At 46.4% G+C, this 20,426-nt stretch overlaps 2 protein-coding genes and 3 non-coding genes across 5 annotated transcripts in view; 2 read left to right on the top strand and 3 right to left on the bottom strand.

Annotated features, from left to right (window-relative positions):
* The window catches only part of LOC105688650 (mannosyl-oligosaccharide 1,2-alpha-mannosidase IA), a 184,124-nt gene that overhangs the window by 40,997 nt on the left and 122,701 nt on the right, over positions 1-20,426 (top strand). The gene's annotated exons all lie outside the window — the stretch shown is intronic.
* On the bottom strand, positions 5,508-7,225 carry LOC125501387 (facilitated trehalose transporter Tret1-like). The gene is made up of 3 exons (XM_048656998.1): positions 7,052-7,225; positions 6,718-6,977; positions 5,508-6,655 (listed from the first exon to the last, which is right to left on the bottom strand). The coding sequence occupies exons 1-3, from the start codon at positions 7,128-7,130 to the stop codon at positions 5,567-5,569; spliced, it is 1,428 nt and encodes a 475-aa protein (XP_048512955.1). The 5' UTR covers positions 7,131-7,225; the 3' UTR covers positions 5,508-5,566.
* Positions 12,823-12,904, bottom strand: Trnas-aga. Its single transcript has one exon. It is a non-coding gene; the product is annotated as a tRNA-Ser (tRNA).
* On the top strand, positions 18,498-18,571 carry Trnai-aau. Its single transcript has one exon. It is a non-coding gene; the product is annotated as a tRNA-Ile (tRNA).
* Trnar-acg lies at positions 18,845-18,917 on the bottom strand. The gene has a single exon. It is a non-coding gene; the product is annotated as a tRNA-Arg (tRNA).

The raw sequence follows: 20,426 nt of genomic DNA, 5'->3' as shown, positions 1-20,426 counted from the left end.
CACCTACGGGAACACGCTTCCCCACCACCCTTGCCGCGATCCGACGCCAAACGAGAACTTCGATTATCAGCAGCTAGCCAATTTCGTTCGAGAATTCTAGCGGATAAGATGCGCCGAAAGATGCGAGAGTGAAAAAAAAAAAACGAAAACCTCCGCTCGGCAAAACCCTGTGATTAGAAAAAAGAAAAGTCGAAAAAAGAATTCGTTTCATCCCGCGATGGGGCTGGCTTTTATTTATTTTTTTTTTTTCATTTTTTTTCATACCGGTGGCGAATTCGCGGCTTCGGATCTCGTCGAACATTTTTCCAAAGAAATCGATGAAACCGCAACGCGACCGATATTCAAAAAATGGCCTCGAATCGTAGGGGAGCGTGAAATTGATTAGCGTAGGTAATATATCAATAGCCTCGGGGATTCGCTCGGCGCGTTGTTTTAAAATCATTTATTCAAGCACGGAAAAGCAACTGATGCCGCATTCACGTATTCCTCCGACGCGAGGCTACCGTCGACTAATACGTTTTTAATACCTGCAAAGCACATACGCAGGTATACGTAATTGCCGCGGTCCAGGTTATATAACCGAAGGGCTTTTCGCAATCGGGATAACGAGGTTCAACCAGATCCAGGACGTATACCACCACCGCGGGGCTAAGACCCGCGAGTAAATCCTCCTCGAACAATATGGATAATGAAAACCAACAAAAACCCACCGGCTTTATGAAATCACAACTATCCCTGCCTATCGTATTTCCTACCGCTGTGCAATAATATTATTTTTTCAAATATACCTCGATCGCGTACGCGGGCATCGAATTACACTCGCCTAACGGCGCCAGAGATTTTCGTCGATTCGTCCTGTCGCAGATTTTTCTATTCGCCGACGTAAGGAACACGCGATACCCGCAGCGTGGGCGTCGACGTACTCCGTTACAATTAAAACAACGGGATCGTGAGCCGGATTTGAATTATTTTCATTCGCCGACATCCCGTTTCGTTTTTTTTTTTTCATCTGGCTTATTAATCCCTTTCTTATTCGCTCTATAAAGCACCGTTGAGATGCTGGCGTGAAATGCGATTAACGTATAATTAACACTATGACGTCCGGTGGCTCCACGTTGGTGCCATGCAAAAACTATCGGGTAAGTGCCGGTGGTGCCACGTTGGTGCCAACGCCGGCGATAAGCGAAATGATGTAAGTCAGTTCCACCGGCACGACACGAAAAAATCTAGATTAGACGTGCGGACGTCATAGTGTTAAGTTAGCGCGAGGACAAAAACGACCCCCGCGATTCAACCGAGTTAATATTCATATCTCAACTCAAATGAATTGCGTTATAATCTTAAGCTGTTATAAAATACGCGGAGAGTATATTATAAATGATCGTCGTTGGAAAACATTTTTTTTTTTTGCTTTCGCGGAGCCCAGATTTTTTTTTTCTTTTTTTTTCTCTTTGTTTTCGCCTCTCCTTCGCCCACACGCATTTGTCCAAATAATCATCGATGCGGAGGAAGAATTGCAACGACACGTACCTCGAGAAACTGGACCGGAGCGTATGTGCGCGGAGGCGGTATCGATGCGGAATCCTTCGAATGGTCGGTAAAACTAATTTTGCGAAACGTTGGATACGTTCCATTAGTAGCTACCCTTACAGTTGACGAGCTGAAAACAACCCTTGTACCGGTGGGTTCGGGGAATCTCTATTTTAAGTTAACGACGGACGGTGGATTATATATATTTATACCAGTGCTACATTGCTCCGCAACTATTAATCTTTGAAACACCAACACGGGGCGTTGGCTTGTTACCGTTTCGCCTATTCGCGCTACCTACGGAGGATACCGCGGTGTTAAAGTTTTCCCATCCTTCAGGATTATTCGAAATCCCGACTCCGCCCAGGCATGAAAGTAGATCCCGATGCACTTCTCTCGCTGCACGGGCAGGAAAAGCAGTTGCACGTTTATACGAACACCCGTATCCATGCGCATATTGCACACACTTTACCCTTTGCACCGCAACGGTATACCCAGAGGCTTCCAACCTTATATTATACCTACGCCGTAGCCGCGCAAAGCTCGAGTTGCAAGTTCCAACTTATAAAGCTTCATTGTCACCGCCATTGGCGCGGATAAGCGTGAAAAAAAATTTACCATCGTCGTTATTATCATGGTCAGCTTTTATTTCTTTCTATTTTCAATTATATCTTCGTACCGCGACTTTTTCTCTTCGCGAAGCAAAAAATATCATCCACGATCGCGTGCGGGCGAGTCGCCTAACTCGGGGATTTCGAACGCGAGCAAGAAAAAAAGAAAAAATAATAATTCAAAGCTTTCCATAAAAAATAAGAAAGAGAGTTTCATTTTGCCTCCTTTCATCGTGCGGAAAAAGCTCCACTCGATTTTCATACGCGATCAACGCTTTTCAAAAATCTATTCAAATTCAGGGGAGATTGAGGGGGGATGTTTATTTTTTTTTTCAAAATTTTTACGAATCGCAAGGTTAACGAAGGTTGACTACTTTTCGTTTGTAACTGTGCAACAATATCGCGCGCATAATATTCCGGGCAACATTTAGATGTGTATTTGGATGGAGCAATTAATATCTCAATCTTGTTTTACCACTATCTACAGGTATAGCTGCTGTTGTTGCAATTTCCGGTGCCCAAAACGATCAAACTGTCAATAATCCGAACATGATTACCATCGCATATTATAATGCTAATATCCGTTGAATTGGGTAATGTTTCGATGTAACGTACGACGTAATTGACTCGCACTACGTACGGTGTTTGATAGTCGGACAATCATCCGGTCGCGATTCGATTCTCGATTTTTTCTTTCGTCCCATCGCAGAGCTGCCGACGGAAAAAACGAATCGTAACGAAATTCTATGGTTTTTTTTTTTTTTTTTCAAGCGAAATAAAAAAATTTTTTCAAGCAGTCCTTGAACTCCATCTGATTTTGGGTTCAAAGAATACGAATGAAAATGTTGCCACTTCACTTTACTTTCTATCAAACCACGTATAGTGGTAGGAGATTCGAAAGAGCTCGCTGCCGCAGAGCTTTTCTCGAATTAAAAGTTGCAAAGATGAAAAGCACACAGTTGTAAAAAGTAGAGGGACTCGCACACGGATACATCCGTCCGTGTATACATTAACATTCGCGTTCGCGCTGACTTTGGTTTAAAAAAGTTTAAACTTACGCAACTAATTACAAGTTTTAGAGCTTCCTATTTTCGCTCGTTACACTCGAGAGTCGGTGGGGTCAGTGGGTTTGGCAACGTCACCGTTCGTTCGTTTCTAGTAAAATTTCCCATACCTCCGTACCACACTCGGCATACCGTGTCCGTACTTATTCGGATGTACGTGTATTCCGTCGACTATACGTCTTTCGACGAGTTCGGTCGGACGCTTGTTTTTAAAGCAACACGCTTCTTGACAGAAAGTTAATAAACTTTTCCAACTCGCATAAATCATCGACCTTCTTTAACCTTCCTTTTCTTTATGCTTTTTTATTTTCATCTCTCCCCGGTGCTTCGGGTACAAAAGAAAGTAAGAAGGTAACAAAACGAAAAAAAAGTAAGTCCACCTCTCCCGGTTGTAATAAAAACAACAAAGTTAAATGTGTTTCAATAAATTCCTCAGCTCTTGAGTCTGACTCCCGAATTCGCCACGGTATATTCTCCCTCGGCTCGCGTTTCTTCGCAAGCTCTCTCCTCTACCCCTCGATATACTTACTCGGTGCGTAGGTTGTGGAAGGTACTCGCTCTCCCGGCATATAATACCTACCTACAAAGTTCGGAAAGTCGAACCGTATCACTCGAAATCGAGATGAAAAATGTGTTTTATTTTCGTTGCCTCTAAATTTTAGAAACCCCGAAAAACTAGCGATGGAAATTTTTTCTTCAATCGCGGACGCGGGTAACGCGCGTTAAGACACAAATTGCGCGTAGCGATATGCAGACACGTACGGGTGTTCCTAGAGGTAAAGCTTCGGCGAGCTGTTCGTTCGTCCGTAGGTGATCGAATTACGAAACAATTTAAACTTTTCGAGCGAATCCGGTGGAATTTGCGAGGCTCGTCGCATGCTGTTCTACCGTTTAAGTCGAAACAATTCGGATGCGGCGAAATGAGTTCCGCGATACGTTGTTACGATCGTTTCACCTCCTTTGCACCACGGCGTATAGAGTCCTATCAAAGTCTCTCTCGCTTGATTTTATTTCGCCAGACCTCAAACCGAAATCCGTCCACATTCGCCGTCTCGCGCAACGCGGAAAACTGCGTCGAATTCATACAGCCGAATCGAAAATTAGATCAATCTTTTATTTGGTAGCCTCGGAGTTCGACGCTTCGCCTGCTACGGTGAAAACGGGGGTGAAGAACCCTACAGCTTTTCCGAAGTCAAGTTGTGTGTAACGCTCGCCAGTCGATATCCGACTTTGGAAAGGTATACTCAGTTTTTAAGTAAAAATTCACTCGAGCATCGTCGAAGGAAAGATGCTTTTCACGGGACTTTTGCGTCACAACTTTTCCAAGTACTTACCGTTTCACTTATGCAGATCAAGGCTGCCCGCCATCGGGGTCCTGCCGAAGCGAATAGACCGAGCGCAAAACTAGTTCGAAATATTTTTTATCCTCACGATTCTTCGGCAAAAGATTCAGCGAGGATGAGTTTCTTTTTTTTAGTTCATTACTCAATTTGACAGGAACGCAAGATACGTACATCTGCCGCTAAGAGTTACGTCGGGTTATAAGGATACGCGATCGCGTATTTTTTTACGATCGGTGCGATCCATATAATACACGGTTTATGAAGGGTAGTTAGTTCCGAATGCGCGACGCCTGTATTTGATCGCTTCGCCGAAGATAATTTTATGTAGCCGAGGACAGTTCGCCGCGGTATCTAATTATCCTTATTTTTTTTCCGCCTCGATCTCCCTTGTAAGTTTTACGCGGCGATATCTTTTCCCTCCTTTCGCGTTTCGGCGGAATACTTTTTGGCCGAATGGAAGCCGCGAGGAGGAGAGAAGTAAAGCAAACTGCGAGGATATATATTTTCGGTCTCTCTTGACGGCAGTTTTCAATAAATCGCTTTACGGCACTTGTACCCCTATTTAAGTTGATAAATTTTTACTGCGACTTTTCCGACCTCATACAATTTATATTTTTATTTGCTACACTCCGGGCTGCCGCTGCCGCTGCAAAAGTCTCTAGGTGTAACTGCTACACCGTCGTACATCGGGGAGCCGGTATTTCTTCGCTAGTACCGACAATGACGGACCGCCTCGAATCTCGGGCCACCAGCTTCTTAATCTTGATTCTTACCGTTACTTTCACCCCTGAGCAGCTTGTTACCAAAGTACAAGCTATATATATACACCGTATATATACGTTACGTTACATCGCATTGCACTCTCTAAATGTTGGAGTGTGTTTATCCCACCGCGCTCGGACAACGAAGAGATATCGAAACTACGGATGACGGCTAACTTTGAATAATTCCTACACACCTCCGTTACCAAATCTCGTCTTTATTTAAAAAATGTATTTTCAGGTAAAAATTTTCGTTCTCAGGCGTTGAACGCTTTCTGTATTTCGACGAATGTCCTCCCCTTCGTCTCGGGCAACAGCCTGTGGATCGTTGTCACGCATACGCAAAGTATAAGGAAGCATACCGCGAAGGGGAGAGCGTGTCCCAATTTCCATATCATGGTAACCAGTATGAACCCTTTGACGGTGACGGTAGCGACCAGTCCGCCACCGATCGCGATGATCAGGTTGATTGCGATCTTTATTTCCGACGCCAGTGTCTCGGAAATGATGACGAACTGAACGGACGTTATTCCCGTAGTCATTGCTACTACGAAGATGGTCATTGCGAATAGGGCGAAGCCGCTGTACGCGGAGACATCGATCTCCAGGTTTTCCAAGAGGCAGAAGTAAATGGTGATGATCAGAGTGGACGCCGAGCAAACTATACCCGCGGTAATGCTTAGAGCTCTTCGGCCGAACTTGTCGATCACAAAGCTCGTCACGCAGCTGCAAACCAGCTGAATGACCGCTAATATTATATTGATCATGTACTCGTTTATTTCAACCTTCATGGCGTTGACTATTTGCGGCGCGAACGCCAGTACCATCATGTATCCGCCACCGTGAATCATCATGACGAACGATACGTTTACCAGAAATGCACGACGGTTAGCGCGCACCAGCGCGATCTCCTTTATAATTTTCAATACTTTTCGCCCGATGCCGTCTCTCTCGTCCCTGTTCATCTGTTCTCTCTGTTTCGTCACGGCTTCTTTAACCGTTTCCAATTCTTCCGCGACGTCCGTTTTTCCCCGGAGTTTTTCGAGCACCTCCTCGGCCTCCTCGATCCTACCTTTCATCGCCAGGAAGTAAGGTGATTCGGGAATGAAGCATAAAGCGATCGTCGCGGCGACTCCGAGGCTCAGTAGCACGTAAACGGAGTTGTAAAACTTCAAGTAAGGTATTATCATGTAGGTGAACAGCATACCGCAGCTGGCCCCTATCGGTATCATGAGTCCTAAGGTACCTCTCAACTTGGCCGATGTTACTTCGCTCAAGTAGATCGGACTTATCATTAAGCCGACTCCCATTGCGAAACCACCGACCAGTCTGCCGACGGTAAGAACCTGTGAGAAGTTCAACCACTCGAACGATGAAAATTTCAACGTCATCTAGCTTCCGAACTCACCAGAACACCGTTAGCTATCGCAACCATGGTCCAGCTGATTACGATGGATACGGCGAAGCCAAAGAGAATCGGTTTCCTGCCAACTTTATCCATGCAGAGTGTCAACACCGGCGTTACCATCTGACCTCCGACGACGGCAGCGGCAATTGTGGACAATTCGGATGCGGTCACATTGATCGGGGTATTCGGAGCGGTGAGGACACTGATCAACGGTGAATTGAATCCGAATTCGGTACCGATGCCGAAGACGACTATGAAACCTATGGAGAAAAATATTCGTCGTTAGGAATTTTCTACAGCGCGTTTCTGTTCATCGCTCGCGAATTTCACTCACAAACAAACGTCACAGCGTACTCGTACTTGTGCGAACCCTCGGGAGACTTGTAGTTCCCTTTTTCGGAATCTTGAGCCATGTTCGATACTATTCGTGAATTTTCTACTCCACTTTCGAATTCACTGCGGAGCGTCAAGCGCCACTCGGATTCATGACTTCGGCAAACTATGCCGTCACTTCGATAAGCGACTCGTTTTATACATAGATACGAGTAGTGACAATAATAAAAATTCTGTTTCTGTGTAATTAGGAATTTTCAGACGATTTATTGCGACGAAAGCATTCGTTGTCGTTAGTGTCGTAGAATCACATCTTTTACGACGCTACCCGACATAGCCTGAAGTTTTTTTCTCAAAGCGACCCAGTCTCTTCTGGTTTCGGCGATGACGCCTTACCCCGGATTTCCAGTCTTGTTAGATATGATTTACTCGAAACACGCTACCGTCTCGCTCGGACGAAGTTATCGTAATTCTAGACAGTTGCGGCAAGTTCACTCATAATACAGTTCATATCGATCCATTGACGCCCCTGGAATGTAGGGCTCGCCTTTAGGACCAGGTCTTCGAACCCGTCCCTTCTACGTTCGCAGAGGTATCTATCCGTCCGTACGTCTCGCGATATTTCCTAGACGACGTCCGGATCGGCCGAGCGTTCGAGTGCACGCGGGCGATAGGAGTGCGGGTGGGCTATCTGAATTTTGCCAGACGGAAAAGCGAGGGCTATTTTTTGCCGCCTCGAACAAATAACAAGGTACACGTTTGCGCGCACTGTCCTTACGTCGCGGTGTGTTTCGCGACTATCGATCTCCTAGTTACATACTCGGAAGGCCGTAGGGCTGGAACGCAACGACCACTCGGACGGATTGGTAACGAACGTGCACAGAGCCAACCGGCCGGACTTTGCGAGTGTTTCGTGTTCTATGAATTGCGATTGCCGCCACGTAACTTGGAGGACATTCGATAGAAATCCTTCCTCGAATTACCGGCGACGAAACGAACGTCGACTCGACGGGACGTTTAGAATTTTCCGTTGCGACGCTCGCGTAATCACACACGAGCGTATTCCCACATTCGTTTCTTCTGTACCTACTTTGTTTTTTTCGTTTTCTTCGCCGCATCGCGAGTTATACTCGGTAAGGTAGGTCCGTATATTTTGCAGCAGTTACCGGGTAAATATATAGCGCATAACCGCATGTAATATCGAATCGCTGAAGTGTAATTTAGCAAACTTATCATCCGCAATCAATCTGCAGCCGCGTAGCTACCCGTACAATTATTACCCACCTCCCCCCTCCCCCCCACGGTTCCTCTTGCACTCGCGTTCGGCTTAGACCACCCCCGTATACAACATTGTTAACGCGTGTATAATTAGCGGACGAAATTTCGAAACGTGCCCGTTACGTACGCGTACCCGGTGATTTGTGCGATACCGAGAACTCCGGCCGAAAATCTTTAAAGAAAACGTTGTGTACACCGCAGCAGTCGCTGCAACTGACGGCCATTGATAATAACGAAGAAGAATATCGATCGCGTCGAGCGACAATGCCACCGTTATTAGTCGAGCTCCGCCGAGTGGCGGAACAATCGTTTGTTCATCCGCAAATGGCCCACCGCCGGATCTAAAGGATTTAGATTTTGACTACGGAGAACGTGAAGAGCGGTCAGAAATAAAAAAAAAAAAGGGAAATAAGCCCCACCTCAGGCGACCATTGTCTGACGCGAACAATCGTACGCAACATCGAGCCGGATTCGAGTACATTTTCTTCGCCGTACACTCCGTTGATCAGATGTATTGGAATTAGTCGTACGAGGTGAGGTTTGCCGAGTCCGATCGAAAGGTCGACCCTCACGCGTAATCGACTCTCCGATTCGGTGGCTAGCGTCCTCGCGTTCACCCCTTGCTCGCCAAGGTAACTAACTCGCTGCGGGCTTCGGCTTTTGTACACATCTCGCCGCCGCTTCTCTCCGCGAGTCCCTATCCTCCCTTCTTTCGCTCTGATCATTTCATTCAGTCATCACCGCGGCCCTCGGGAGAAAGGTAAACAACTCTTGACTCCGCTAACGCACTCGAGCGTTGCACTTCGCAACGCGGAGTCCGCGCTATCGGCGCTGCATCGGATGGAAACGTTGCGCCTGAAGGACGAGTGTTTGACCAGCAGACGATGAAACTTTATGCAAATCACGTAGTAGTGAGTTCGTTCGAGTACTCCTTCCATTTCCCCTCCCCCCCTTCGCCCCCTCGCACATCTATCATTCCCGCTTATACTCTCTTCCCACATTCCGCGCAACTTGCAGTTTATTTATAGGAGCGAATATAACCGGGGCTATCTCCGAGTGGCTGGATACCGCCGCTGCCGACAAGCCACTCGGGTTATTATCAATGGTCAATAATTTTTTCATCATCTCAAACCGATTTTTAACCCCGATACCTAATTGAGATATTTTTACCCCCGTCGACGGACCTCGTTAAATTCATTCGAATCATTATTTTAGCAAATTTCGCCGAGTGCTCGCAGAATGAGAAGAAAGTTTTTCGCCGGAGTGCGCTTAGTTTTGGCACCGATAATTATACGCCCGTGCAACGACCGGGGGGGGGGGGGGGGGGGGGGGAGGCCACGAACGAATTGGAGTAATTTGGCCTCCTGTCCTCGGCCGTGAAGTATCATGTTAATCCGAAGCCCCGAACCTCGACCCTCGACAAAACCCCTGAAATACCTTATACTTGATTAAACTCCTTTTATACACATTGTACGTAAGTATACAGACGTACGTATGTACAGGTACGCACCCACCCGCGTACCCGCCGAAAGGGTCTCGCATAAATTCTCTCCGGGATCAACTTATTATACGCCGCCGGACTCCGGGAGATCCTCGATATTGCGTATAATTATACAAACTTTTAATTGTCTGAATCATTACCGAATAACTGCTCAATCGAAAGTTACACGTGTAACATTCGAAAGCTCCTCATTACCTACCCCGCACCCACAAATACATTTATTATAACCCGCGTACGTATAACGCCACTCGATTGATCAACGATCAATTCTTCTTATCCGTTTATTTCGTGTGAGGAGAAAAGTTTGCGATCGCCAAGTTTTACCTAACATCAGGAGGGTGTATCTCATCTTTATGGATTAATTTCACGATTGTAAAACATGTACCTCGTTATGTCCTGTGGTAACCGTGTCCACAAAATGTCCGGTAATGGTCCCGCGGCTAACGATCATTGAGAAAATGGTCGTTGTCATTTTCTCTTCTCTTTCTCCTCCTGTTTTTTTTTTTGTTTTTTTTTTTTTGTTCCCCCCTCCCCCGAAGCCAGTTGCATTGCGGCAGCTTGTTACCCCGAGGCGATTTTATGACTCTAACGATATCCGACGTTAAGAGCGGTGCGGAGGTAGCGAAAAACTAGAAAACGTACCTCCATCGACAGTCGTTGAGGATGAAATTATTACGCTACTCGGAGTTAAGAAAGTCGTGGGGAAAAAAAAAGAAGAAGAAAATGAGCGTAAATTCCGCTCCTCGTTCCCGTCGTATCTACGTTGTTACAATTATTTTATGAAGTGACGCACACGGGCCACAATTTTCCCCTGCACTCGAAACACTTCGATTACGTTACGAGACAATTGAAACTTCGCCTCGTTATGTCACGTAGGTTTAATCATGTCGCAAAACACTCGAAATGACAACTCACGCTGTTGAGCTAAGGCTTAAAGTAACGGTAATAATATACCTACTCCCGTCGCGTTACGACGTAACTTTTTCGAGTTTTATGTTTGTTTAAATTATGCTACGCGAATTAAAATTGGTTTCGGGTACACGAAATGGGCGTTGAAAATTCGTTGTCGAGAATCGACGTCACGTACGCACGTGATGGACATCCGGCGGGATGCGTTATATTTTATCGATCCGAGGCTATACGGCCTCTCGTAAGTGGTGTATTCGGCGAATAATTTTTGGGCGCAAAACTCGTTTTCTGCCCCGTAGATATAAATACCGTCGGCTAATCGATCAACGGGTTGATTACTTGGAGCTTTTTTCCAGCAATGCTGCCGATGCCGATGTGCTCGTGCTGTTTTATCTCGTTAATGATATCTTCAGACGTTCCCCGCAGGTATAACTCTATACTACACGCGAAGTGGTGAAGTAGAATTCGGCACCCGTCGTACAGATTTCGGATTGATTAAACAAACCGGCGGGTAATCGGTTCGGGCGCAACGCGCGAAAATTGAAGAAAAAATTTTTTACCGAAACTTTTCGTTTCCGCGCGAAGGTGTAAAATGAGATTCCGCAATGTTTAACGGGGACTAATTTTTTCTATCGTTGGTTATGTTTTTTCCTTTTCTCGGAGCCGCACGCGTCGCACGGTTTCCGAAGGGGTATGTAATATAATGTTATCAGTAAGTGGGCATCCGCGAACGGTGAACCACTGAACATATTCACCGGCCTTACGAGAATCACAAGGGATAAGCCGACGCGACGTTGTATACGTAAACGTTGCGGACAGCGAACACGCCGAATTCCGCGAGTTTTAAATAATTTTTTCTTATTTTTACTTATAATACGCGCCGCTGATGGAATCTCCCTCGTCGAGCTTCTCGTCGCGTCGCCTTTTCTCTCGAATTTCTCGAAGAGCGGCCAAGACCTTCCTTCTCGCATTTCACTTCGTTCGCAACTCTTTGGCTTTACCCTGTTATTCCTGTTTCTCGAGCTTCCGCCGCTCGTGCAACCTTCGCGATATTAGATAACGCGTAGCCTTCGGGCTACGCGAGATTCAAACTTCAATCGTCCCGCGACCGTAAAACCACCGGGGGCACAAATCCTTTTCAGCTACTTACCCCGATGTTTTCAACTTCATTATACTCTCTTTGCTTTTGCGTTTATACGTACATATTTTCACTCGGACGCCGAGTCGCCCGAATTCCTTCTCTTCCCCCTCCGGATTCCAATCGCCGGCGTTGCACAGATTTTTTCTAACGAAAGTCGCACGGCAGCCGACGACTTCGATATTGCCAATGGTCCGAATTGCCGCGGAGGTTCGGAAGGGGGAATTGGGGGATTTTGGAAATCACCTGGACAGGCGACGATATCGCGAAGCTCCTTACTTCTTCGTTCTCTATCGCTGAGAGCAAGTTATACCCGTCGCGATATTCGTCCCCCGCGTGCCGGTGAAACCAATCCCGTAGGATCGGTGCGTACGTACACGTGTATCGATGGAGTTAATTTGACCGAGATCCCGTGAAAAAGCGATTGGATATTTGAAAGGTATTAAACCTATCAGTGGTCTCGGTGGGTAATTACGATAATGTTATGTGAGCTAATTGGGGGGTTTTGTTAGACGGTCTGCAGACCCGATGAAAAAGATATTCTTGCTGCTGCTGCTGCTGCTGGCCGATGCGCCGCCGATATCTTCCGATGGAGTTGCGTCGATTCCGGAGCGAAGGCTCATCGAGAAGACGGAGATGAAGAAGCGATCGTACCGCAAGTTCACCGTCATCATCACTTCGCCGTCTATAAACGGTAATCTGCGTTGCGGTCGATCGAGCCAAAGCAAATATATACCTTGCGCTGTTTTCCATAGCCTGCCCCATAGAGATTCAATCACGAGTCGTTGTGCTCTGTACGTATGACCAAGTTCCATCGAAATGGATGCATCGCGCGCGGAAAATATTCACACGCGAGGCCGGGAAACACCTGAGCGTCCCCATCTTTGAACATCCCTTCGATCGTTGTCGAAAAAATCAAAAATTGGGACCCGGGTGTCCCGGAATCCGCAGTCGGCAGGATTCGAACCTACGCTCCCAGAGGGAATCTGATTTCTAGTCAGACGCCTTAACCGCTCGGCCACGACTGCTGTTTCGTTATTAACAATAAGCCGCGTATTCCACCGCGTTCAATTTCTTCGCGCTCCGCTGTTGATATTTTCATAACTGAGCAATCAACTTGCACCTGATAAAGCGGTGTGTCGCACGAACGCGTCGCCGATACCGATCGGTGCCGAGGTACAGTCGCGAGTTTTCGCTACTCCGTTCTCGACGCTAAGGATTTCTGTCATTTCGTTCTTCGTTGCAACCCTAGAACAATCGTTAGTTCCTCTCGACGTTCGTCGCGAAAAAAAATGGACAGAAGTACAGCGCAGCGCGGAGAATGCATATATTCGGATTGCCGAGTTGGACGGTCGCCGAGCGCCGACTGACGAGGACACGCCAAGGGACGGGTACTTTTACGATCTGGAAACGGAAGGGACGAGTTTCATTGCGGATGGTGAAAAATATGGGAGAACGATTACCGCTGCAAAGGTTTACGTGACGGAGGAGCAGACGAGCGATAAACTGTTTTATTGCACCGTACCCTACGAGTCTATTATATAGCGTACGGTACATGGAACGTATGTACACTGCAGTGTATAACGTTCGCAGGGGGCGGCATGTACGCGAAACTGTTTAAGCTCGTTACATACGCGGCGGAGTTACTTTTCCGAAACTATTTCAAGAGGAGGCCATTTACGGGAGAAGAGAACCTAAAACCGTTCCGGTGGGTTGTCCGGGATTTAGGGGATGGTAAAACATTGCAACTTTGTTCGTTCATGGACGAGCAGCGCCCCTCCTCGTTGCGTAAGGGGGAATCTCGGTTGACGGGCGACCACGTCGAGGAGAGACGCGCAACGTGGAACGAAACCGTTGAGAGCGGAGGAAAAAATCAATTGGGAAGATGATCGATACGTAGCGATGAATACGGCCGAACAACCTCCGCTATTACGCGTCGAATTAATCACGGGAAAATATACATATTTTCGAAGTGCACGGTTTGCTTACGAGTTTTATTGAACGATATCGCTGAGGGGCTTCTGCTCGAAGAACTTTTTACTCGCCGCACGATTTCTATGGAAATATGAGAGTTTTGAAACTATGAAAGCGAAGAAATTCCGCGTTCGAAGAATCAGAGCAAAATCCTACCGAATGTGCTTTTTATTCGGAAAACTAGTACATCGAATATCGCTGAATTTCCGGAGTTCGGTCGGACGAAGATAAAATGGGCGTATGTACACGCGTTCGAGTCCGATTGGTACTCCAGTTTTTTTTCCCTACGTCAATTCATAAACGCTGTCGCTTCAAACGCGAGGGATATCGAAATTTGTACCGGCGCACGAACGGGGAACGGATTCGATCTTGTTCGGAAATTATTCAACCGAAACCCGTTTTCCTTTTTTTTTTTTTTTTCTTTTTCTTGTTTCGCGCCACCCGTTCTCTCGATTCAGTTATTTTTCCTGCCACAAAGTGAATAACTGCCCGCCCCTGCATATTAATTTTGTCGATCACCGGTGGCGGGTCTTCCGTAAAGTTGTTCAACACACATAGGTGTGTTCGTTTGCATCGAAAGTCCCACCGTACCCGTGTAATACCTCGATCTGTAAGGGTCAACCGCGATACGAGATGTCGTTATTGTAATTTCGTTGGCCGTGGATCGAACCGCGAAAGATCATTATCCTACGCCGCGATAAAATCGATGCGGTCAATGTTCCTCAGGTGGACGAATCGAAATGGCATTTATCTCGTAATCGGCCCCAGGTTCGACGGGCGGGCGGTTGCCCTCCTCGGGTGTGCAATGACTATATCGATGGTAAAATATCGAAGCGGCGTGTTATTTCAAGTGGTGCTTTGCACGATAACACCATATTTCGAACTTCCAAGGGCGGGTAGGGCGCCAGTATGATCGATGGTGGTAAAAGGTGACGTCGAATAAATATGACCGCTATGTCCGTTCGCGTGTGACAGCTCCTCACATTTTTTACACGGATATGCATTTTTCACACCACGCTGCTCCTTGTTGTGTGAAAATCGCTCGGTGACTAATATCGCGGTTGTTCGTCGATGGAAGAACGACGACCGAACAACGTTATTTCGTCGAATTTCTCGATGCGTCGAGACGCAAGGTGGCGACGATCGCGGATTTGCCGCTTTATCCGTCCCCGGGTGGCGCGAGTCGTTTCTCCCTCGGTATGCCCGGATCGACGTCATTTCGTCGGAGACTCTCTCGGCTGTCCAGATTGTCGGATCCGCTTATTATTACCTTCGACGTTGTAAATTGTTAGTACGTATTACAGTCCCCCTTTTTACGAGGCGACGCTGTTTCGCAGGAAATACCAGACCCCGAATAACCCCGAGTCGAGTGTCGTACCCGTATTCAAATCACCGGGCAAAGCTCGTTCGGAAGACACCCTCGGAACTGCCGGAGCCGATTATACGCAATATTCGGAAAAGACGAGGAGAAAAAAAAAAAGGCAGAGAGCGAGAGAGCTGATCAGTTTTCATAGCCATACCCGTTTTGAAAAGTGTTCGAGTTCCGCGGACTCGAGTGTGCGCGGTAAAAGATAGGTAAAACCGGATACTCGGGGCGCGTCTCGTGTAGTCGGAAAGAAAGAAGGTCGGGTAAGAGGGCTCGGCCTCTCCGGTGGATTTGGTCAAGATGAAATTCGTGATCTCGCCGTCTTTGTCCAGCTTCGTTTGAGACCTTCGAGCCCGAGAGAAGAGCCTGGAAAACAGTTGAGCTTAATTTGATCTTATCTAAGTTGGAACGGACGCGACTCGGGTGCAGTCGAGTGCTGGATGTTGTACGTACATTGTAGAGAATAAGGCACATACATTTATTCACTCGTTACACATACCTACACCATTGTCCGTGGCGCCGTTGGTAGTTGGACGAGGGAAAGGTAGCAAGATGTATAAATAATGCCTGAACGTCGCGCAATGTAAATGCAATACAAATTGGACTCGGCGTCTCTTATTATTATTCATTGAGGACATTTGTTAGCTTATCTGACGTCGCTTTGGTCCGACAGCCGAACTACGTACGAGTATCTCCCCTCTCTTTTTCGACTTCGCTCGAATCTCCCTTCTCTCCTCTTCTTCGCCATCTCATTTCTACTTCTCTTATTTCAACTTCCACCCTTTCATTTCGATCGCCGTGTTGCGAGGAGACCGTCGGGACGTCGGACGTCCAGGAGGTAAGAGCGGTGCGAGTGAAGAGAAGGCGATTCGATCGCGCGAACCGAATCGTACGAAGCCGACGACACGCGGTTATGCTATCCGACGATCATACGCCAACGAAAATCCACCACGTACCTCCGAATCGATGGTAAAAAAATTATCGCGCGTCTGAAAATATTCCATCTTTTCGGCGAGCGAGATTCCCGGTCACGGGGCGTGTAGCGCGACGACGCGAGAGAGTGAGCTTATTGAAAAACGGAGTTATCGAGGAACTCTGAAAATCTTATTGTAACCTTTTAGAAACTTATCACTTCGCTTTAGAATTGGAACAAATACCGAGGTGGTGGCCAACTCTCGTACTCTACGGCTATACCGTACGCTATCAACAACACTCGGCAACGATCGCAAAACGCGAGCGGAAAACTTCTCGGGACCAAAAGTAATTTTCCCCGCTAAAGTTTCCCCGTGTATTTTGACGTCGCGCGGCAAAGACGTATACCGAGATTCTGTACGACATCGAACTCTGAGAGAGAAAAAAATATCCCTACAATTCTCCCGTAATCAAGCATTCGTTCCTTTCTTGTTCAAAAAATTTGGACAAATTCGTGAATTCGATAATTTTCATTCCGATAAAAGTAAATAAATCTCGGGGGCTGTTTCAAGGGGTGTCTCGTAGCGGGAACGAGTATTTGCCGATCGCGTTTGATTCTTCAAACGTCGCCAGTCCTCTCCGCGCGGCTGTGCGATGTTTACCTTGGAGGAATTTTGCAGAAGTTACCTTCTGATTAACAGGATCTCGTGCAGCTTATTGAATTACAAACGGAAAGATGCACGCCCATGTTGGAAAGCTGCGAACGCCCGAGCAACCGGCGGGCTCCGAGGTGTATAAAAAGATAAATAATAATAACGACGATAATAATGATGAAGGGAAAGAGAAAAAGAGGTCTCTTCCTCTTCGCGTAGCCGGAGCTACCGGATGCCACCGCTTCACGGTTCGTGCCCGGTGAAAAGCTACCTGCTCACGCTAATTGCAGGCAAATCCATTTATTGCCTTGAGAAGAAGACGAAGAAGAAGAAGAAGAAGAAGCAGGCGAGGCATGCACGTAGAGATGCGTAAGGAATCCAATTCATTTCGAGTTCGGTCGATTCAAAATATCCGTTTCGTATTACCTCCGGTTAACTCGAGTTGAAAGAAAAATTATCGCACAACACCGGCGCCAATAAACCGCCCGAATAAGTTGAAGATGTAAATTCGGGTATACACGTTTCGAAATATCTCACGTGATAAAGAAGTTTGCTACAAATTAACAACTGTCACGGTACACACGACACTGATTACAATCAGAAGACTATTTGCGTACGCGCCGTACATGCCTCACCGTAGGAACAATTTCAAATTATACATCAAATATTTACATGATTTTTACATTTGTCGTAATCAGAATTGATATGACTGTAATCACCGTTGATACCTCGAGATAAAACCGCCGTGAAATCTGGCGTACACTGATGTGCCTAAAAATAAGAGAAAAAAAGGGGGGGGGGGGGGGGGGCTAGATTTTGAAAATCACGTATTTTTGTTTTCCATCCATTCGTAGATTCCACGAGATTAGAATACATTTCACGAGTGAGTCGGAACGAACACCTTGTATATTATTTATACGTACGGTATCAAACGTGGCAAAGCGAAACGAGCTGGCGACGAGATGCTGCGCGCGAGATGATATGGGTGGGTAATACGTACGTACGACCCACAACACACGTGTGTATCCACGGGGTAAAATAATGCGGAGCGTCCGTGCGGTGCGCGGTAACGTTTCAAATCCACAGGCGACAGGATATTATCAGCTTAACGCTGTGGGCGATACTATTACCAATATTTTACTTGGCGTCATCGTAAGATTGAATGCCCCGTATAAATCTTTTACGCCAGCTCTGCAGATATATATTATTGTACGGGTATACACGCGTGTACACGTCGCGGATTTACCAAGCGGCTCGAATCGAGCGACGTGCATATCCTGCAGGACATGCATACCTACCTACCTCGTATCGCGTACCTCTAGCCGCTGCTACCATGCAATCGCAAATGTACCCACGGGAGCACCTTTCATTTTATTACAACTTTTTTTTTTTTTCCTCTCGCAATTTTACGGATACGCGTTGTGCGTTCTCTTTTTTTTATCCGATTCGTTATTATCCCGTAAATTTTATCGCACACGTGAGCTTCACCTACCCCTTTCCGATTTCCGCGAGTAAAAAATTCCGTCGAATACGAAAAGCTCGAGCTAATAATTTTTTTCACGGACGAAATTTTCCACGATCAGGTGCGCGTGGCGGGAGGCGAGTTGGGAAATGAAGTTTGTATAACATCACGCGATAGAGCGGGTATATTTTTAAATAAAGCTATCGCTGATTTACTTGGCGATGGTGAGTTTGGCGGAAAGCTCCGTGTTCGTCGGCCCATTAGCTCAGTTGGTTAGAGCGTCGTGCTAATAACGCGAAGGTCGCGGGTTCGATCCCCTCATGGGCCAATTTATTTTTTCAAATTTTGAGACGCGATAACGAAACGATCTTCGGAAATCACAGCCGCACGTCACGTCGATGCTTTTTTTAAACTCAGCATCCCCGCTGCGTCCAATCGCATTCTGATACAATCTCATCTCGTGCGGAACGAAACGTTATCGAGCATCGGAGTTCACCGAGTATAACGTGTACTGTGGAGTCAGCCGATAAAAAAATCAAATGTTCTTTCATGTTATTTGCATAATATAAAGACATGGAAAAACAAAAATTACGTCGATGATCGATCCTGCCAGGATTCGAACCTGGAATCTTCTGATCCGTAGTCAGACGCGTTATCCGTTGCGCCACAGGACCGTTGTGCTTTACATTCTTTACCCAAGGTTCTGCCAAAGGGTGAATTGGGGTAGGTCCACAAGGTTGAGTCAAATAAACTGGAAATGTGACTCCCACACCCGAACAAAGCCATCGTCGATTGTCGACTCAATTTTCTACCCTGATTAAGAAGACCCAGGCAAAAAGCTCGAAAAGCTCGTGGAACCGGAAGTATGACGCAGATCTCCGAGAGAGCAGAGTGCATGGTCCGGAGCTATCGAATTCTCCGCTGTTTTCGAATGACGCTTTTTATCCAAGCATCGATCGGTGCGAAGTCATTCGTTCGGTTGCTCGCCTCCCTTTTCCTTTTCCCTATTTTTTTTCTTCCTCCCGTTCGATCCTCTTTCTTGGAGGCGAAGTGGCAGGGCAGACTCCGTCAGCGATTGAGTTAATTCCAGTTCGCCTATTGGAGTTTTCCATCGTTTGGAAATCGCTGGTGAATATTTTAAGGTTCATTAAAAGTGCAATAACGAAGAAACCAGTTCGGTGGATGGCTACCCGGTTGGCTGCCTTTCAAATAAAGTCCACCGACATCCGACGTCCCCCCCCCCCCCCCCCCCACGTTCAAACAAAGTTCTAAAAAGTTCAAGGAAAAATCTTTCACCTTTCGTTATTCAGAAATGCAAAATAAAAACCACCCGCCACGACCCAACGATATCGCGTAACGATTATGTCTATATCCACACCACGTATATACACATGGGTGAAATTTATATGTTTTATGAAATTCACCCACTCACGTACACACGTATATATTTTAACACACAGCGAAGAAACTTTGAAAAACCTTAGCTCGCTGCGTTTCGCTTTATTGAAATATCCATTGAAACGGGTGGTGGATACTGCCACGTAATTACGCGGCTCTACCGTGGTGCGGCTGGCGGTAAGCATTTTATGGCTAAATTGACGGCATTAACGAAAATGGTCGGATCCATTAAGCCGCCGAATGGGAATTAAGAGTCGTTTTACCCGCTTCTTGGTTTACTTTTAACGATTTTCTATTCTCGATCGACCGCGCATTACTTGACTCCATAAAAGTAGGCTAATGCACTTGACCTCGGATACGAATACTGTACGGGGGTAGGTCAACATTCCAGACATGGACAAATTTTTCATTCATCCCCTAAAATAATTTCTGTCAACGTGCACCCACAAAACTTATTTTCTCGAGGCTCGCCTTGACATTTTTGATTTTGATTACAGTTTATTCGTGATTTGATTTTCGAATCTTGAATCTAAATTTTTTTTAAAAAATGGAAAAAATGAAGGAAGCGGTGGACCGATTTCGGTGAAATTACATGCGCGAAAAGACTTCGTGTAATTCGAGGCGAATTAACAGAGTACGTAATTTATTATAGTAAAATTAAGAGGGGATCGAAATTGCCTTGGCAGTGACTGATCTGGTATACAGGGCTGAAGCAGCTCCCCTAAATCCAACATCTCCTAATTTAATCTCCAGATAAATGGTCGGCTAACGAATGGCACTTGGGC

The sequence above is a fragment of the Athalia rosae genome, chromosome 6 (assembly GCF_917208135.1).
Source record: "Athalia rosae chromosome 6, iyAthRosa1.1, whole genome shotgun sequence".
Classification (NCBI taxonomy): domain Eukaryota; kingdom Metazoa; phylum Arthropoda; class Insecta; order Hymenoptera; family Athaliidae; genus Athalia; species Athalia rosae.
Note: the sequence above shows the minus strand (reverse complement) of the source record. Positions and strands in the feature narration are given on the sequence as shown.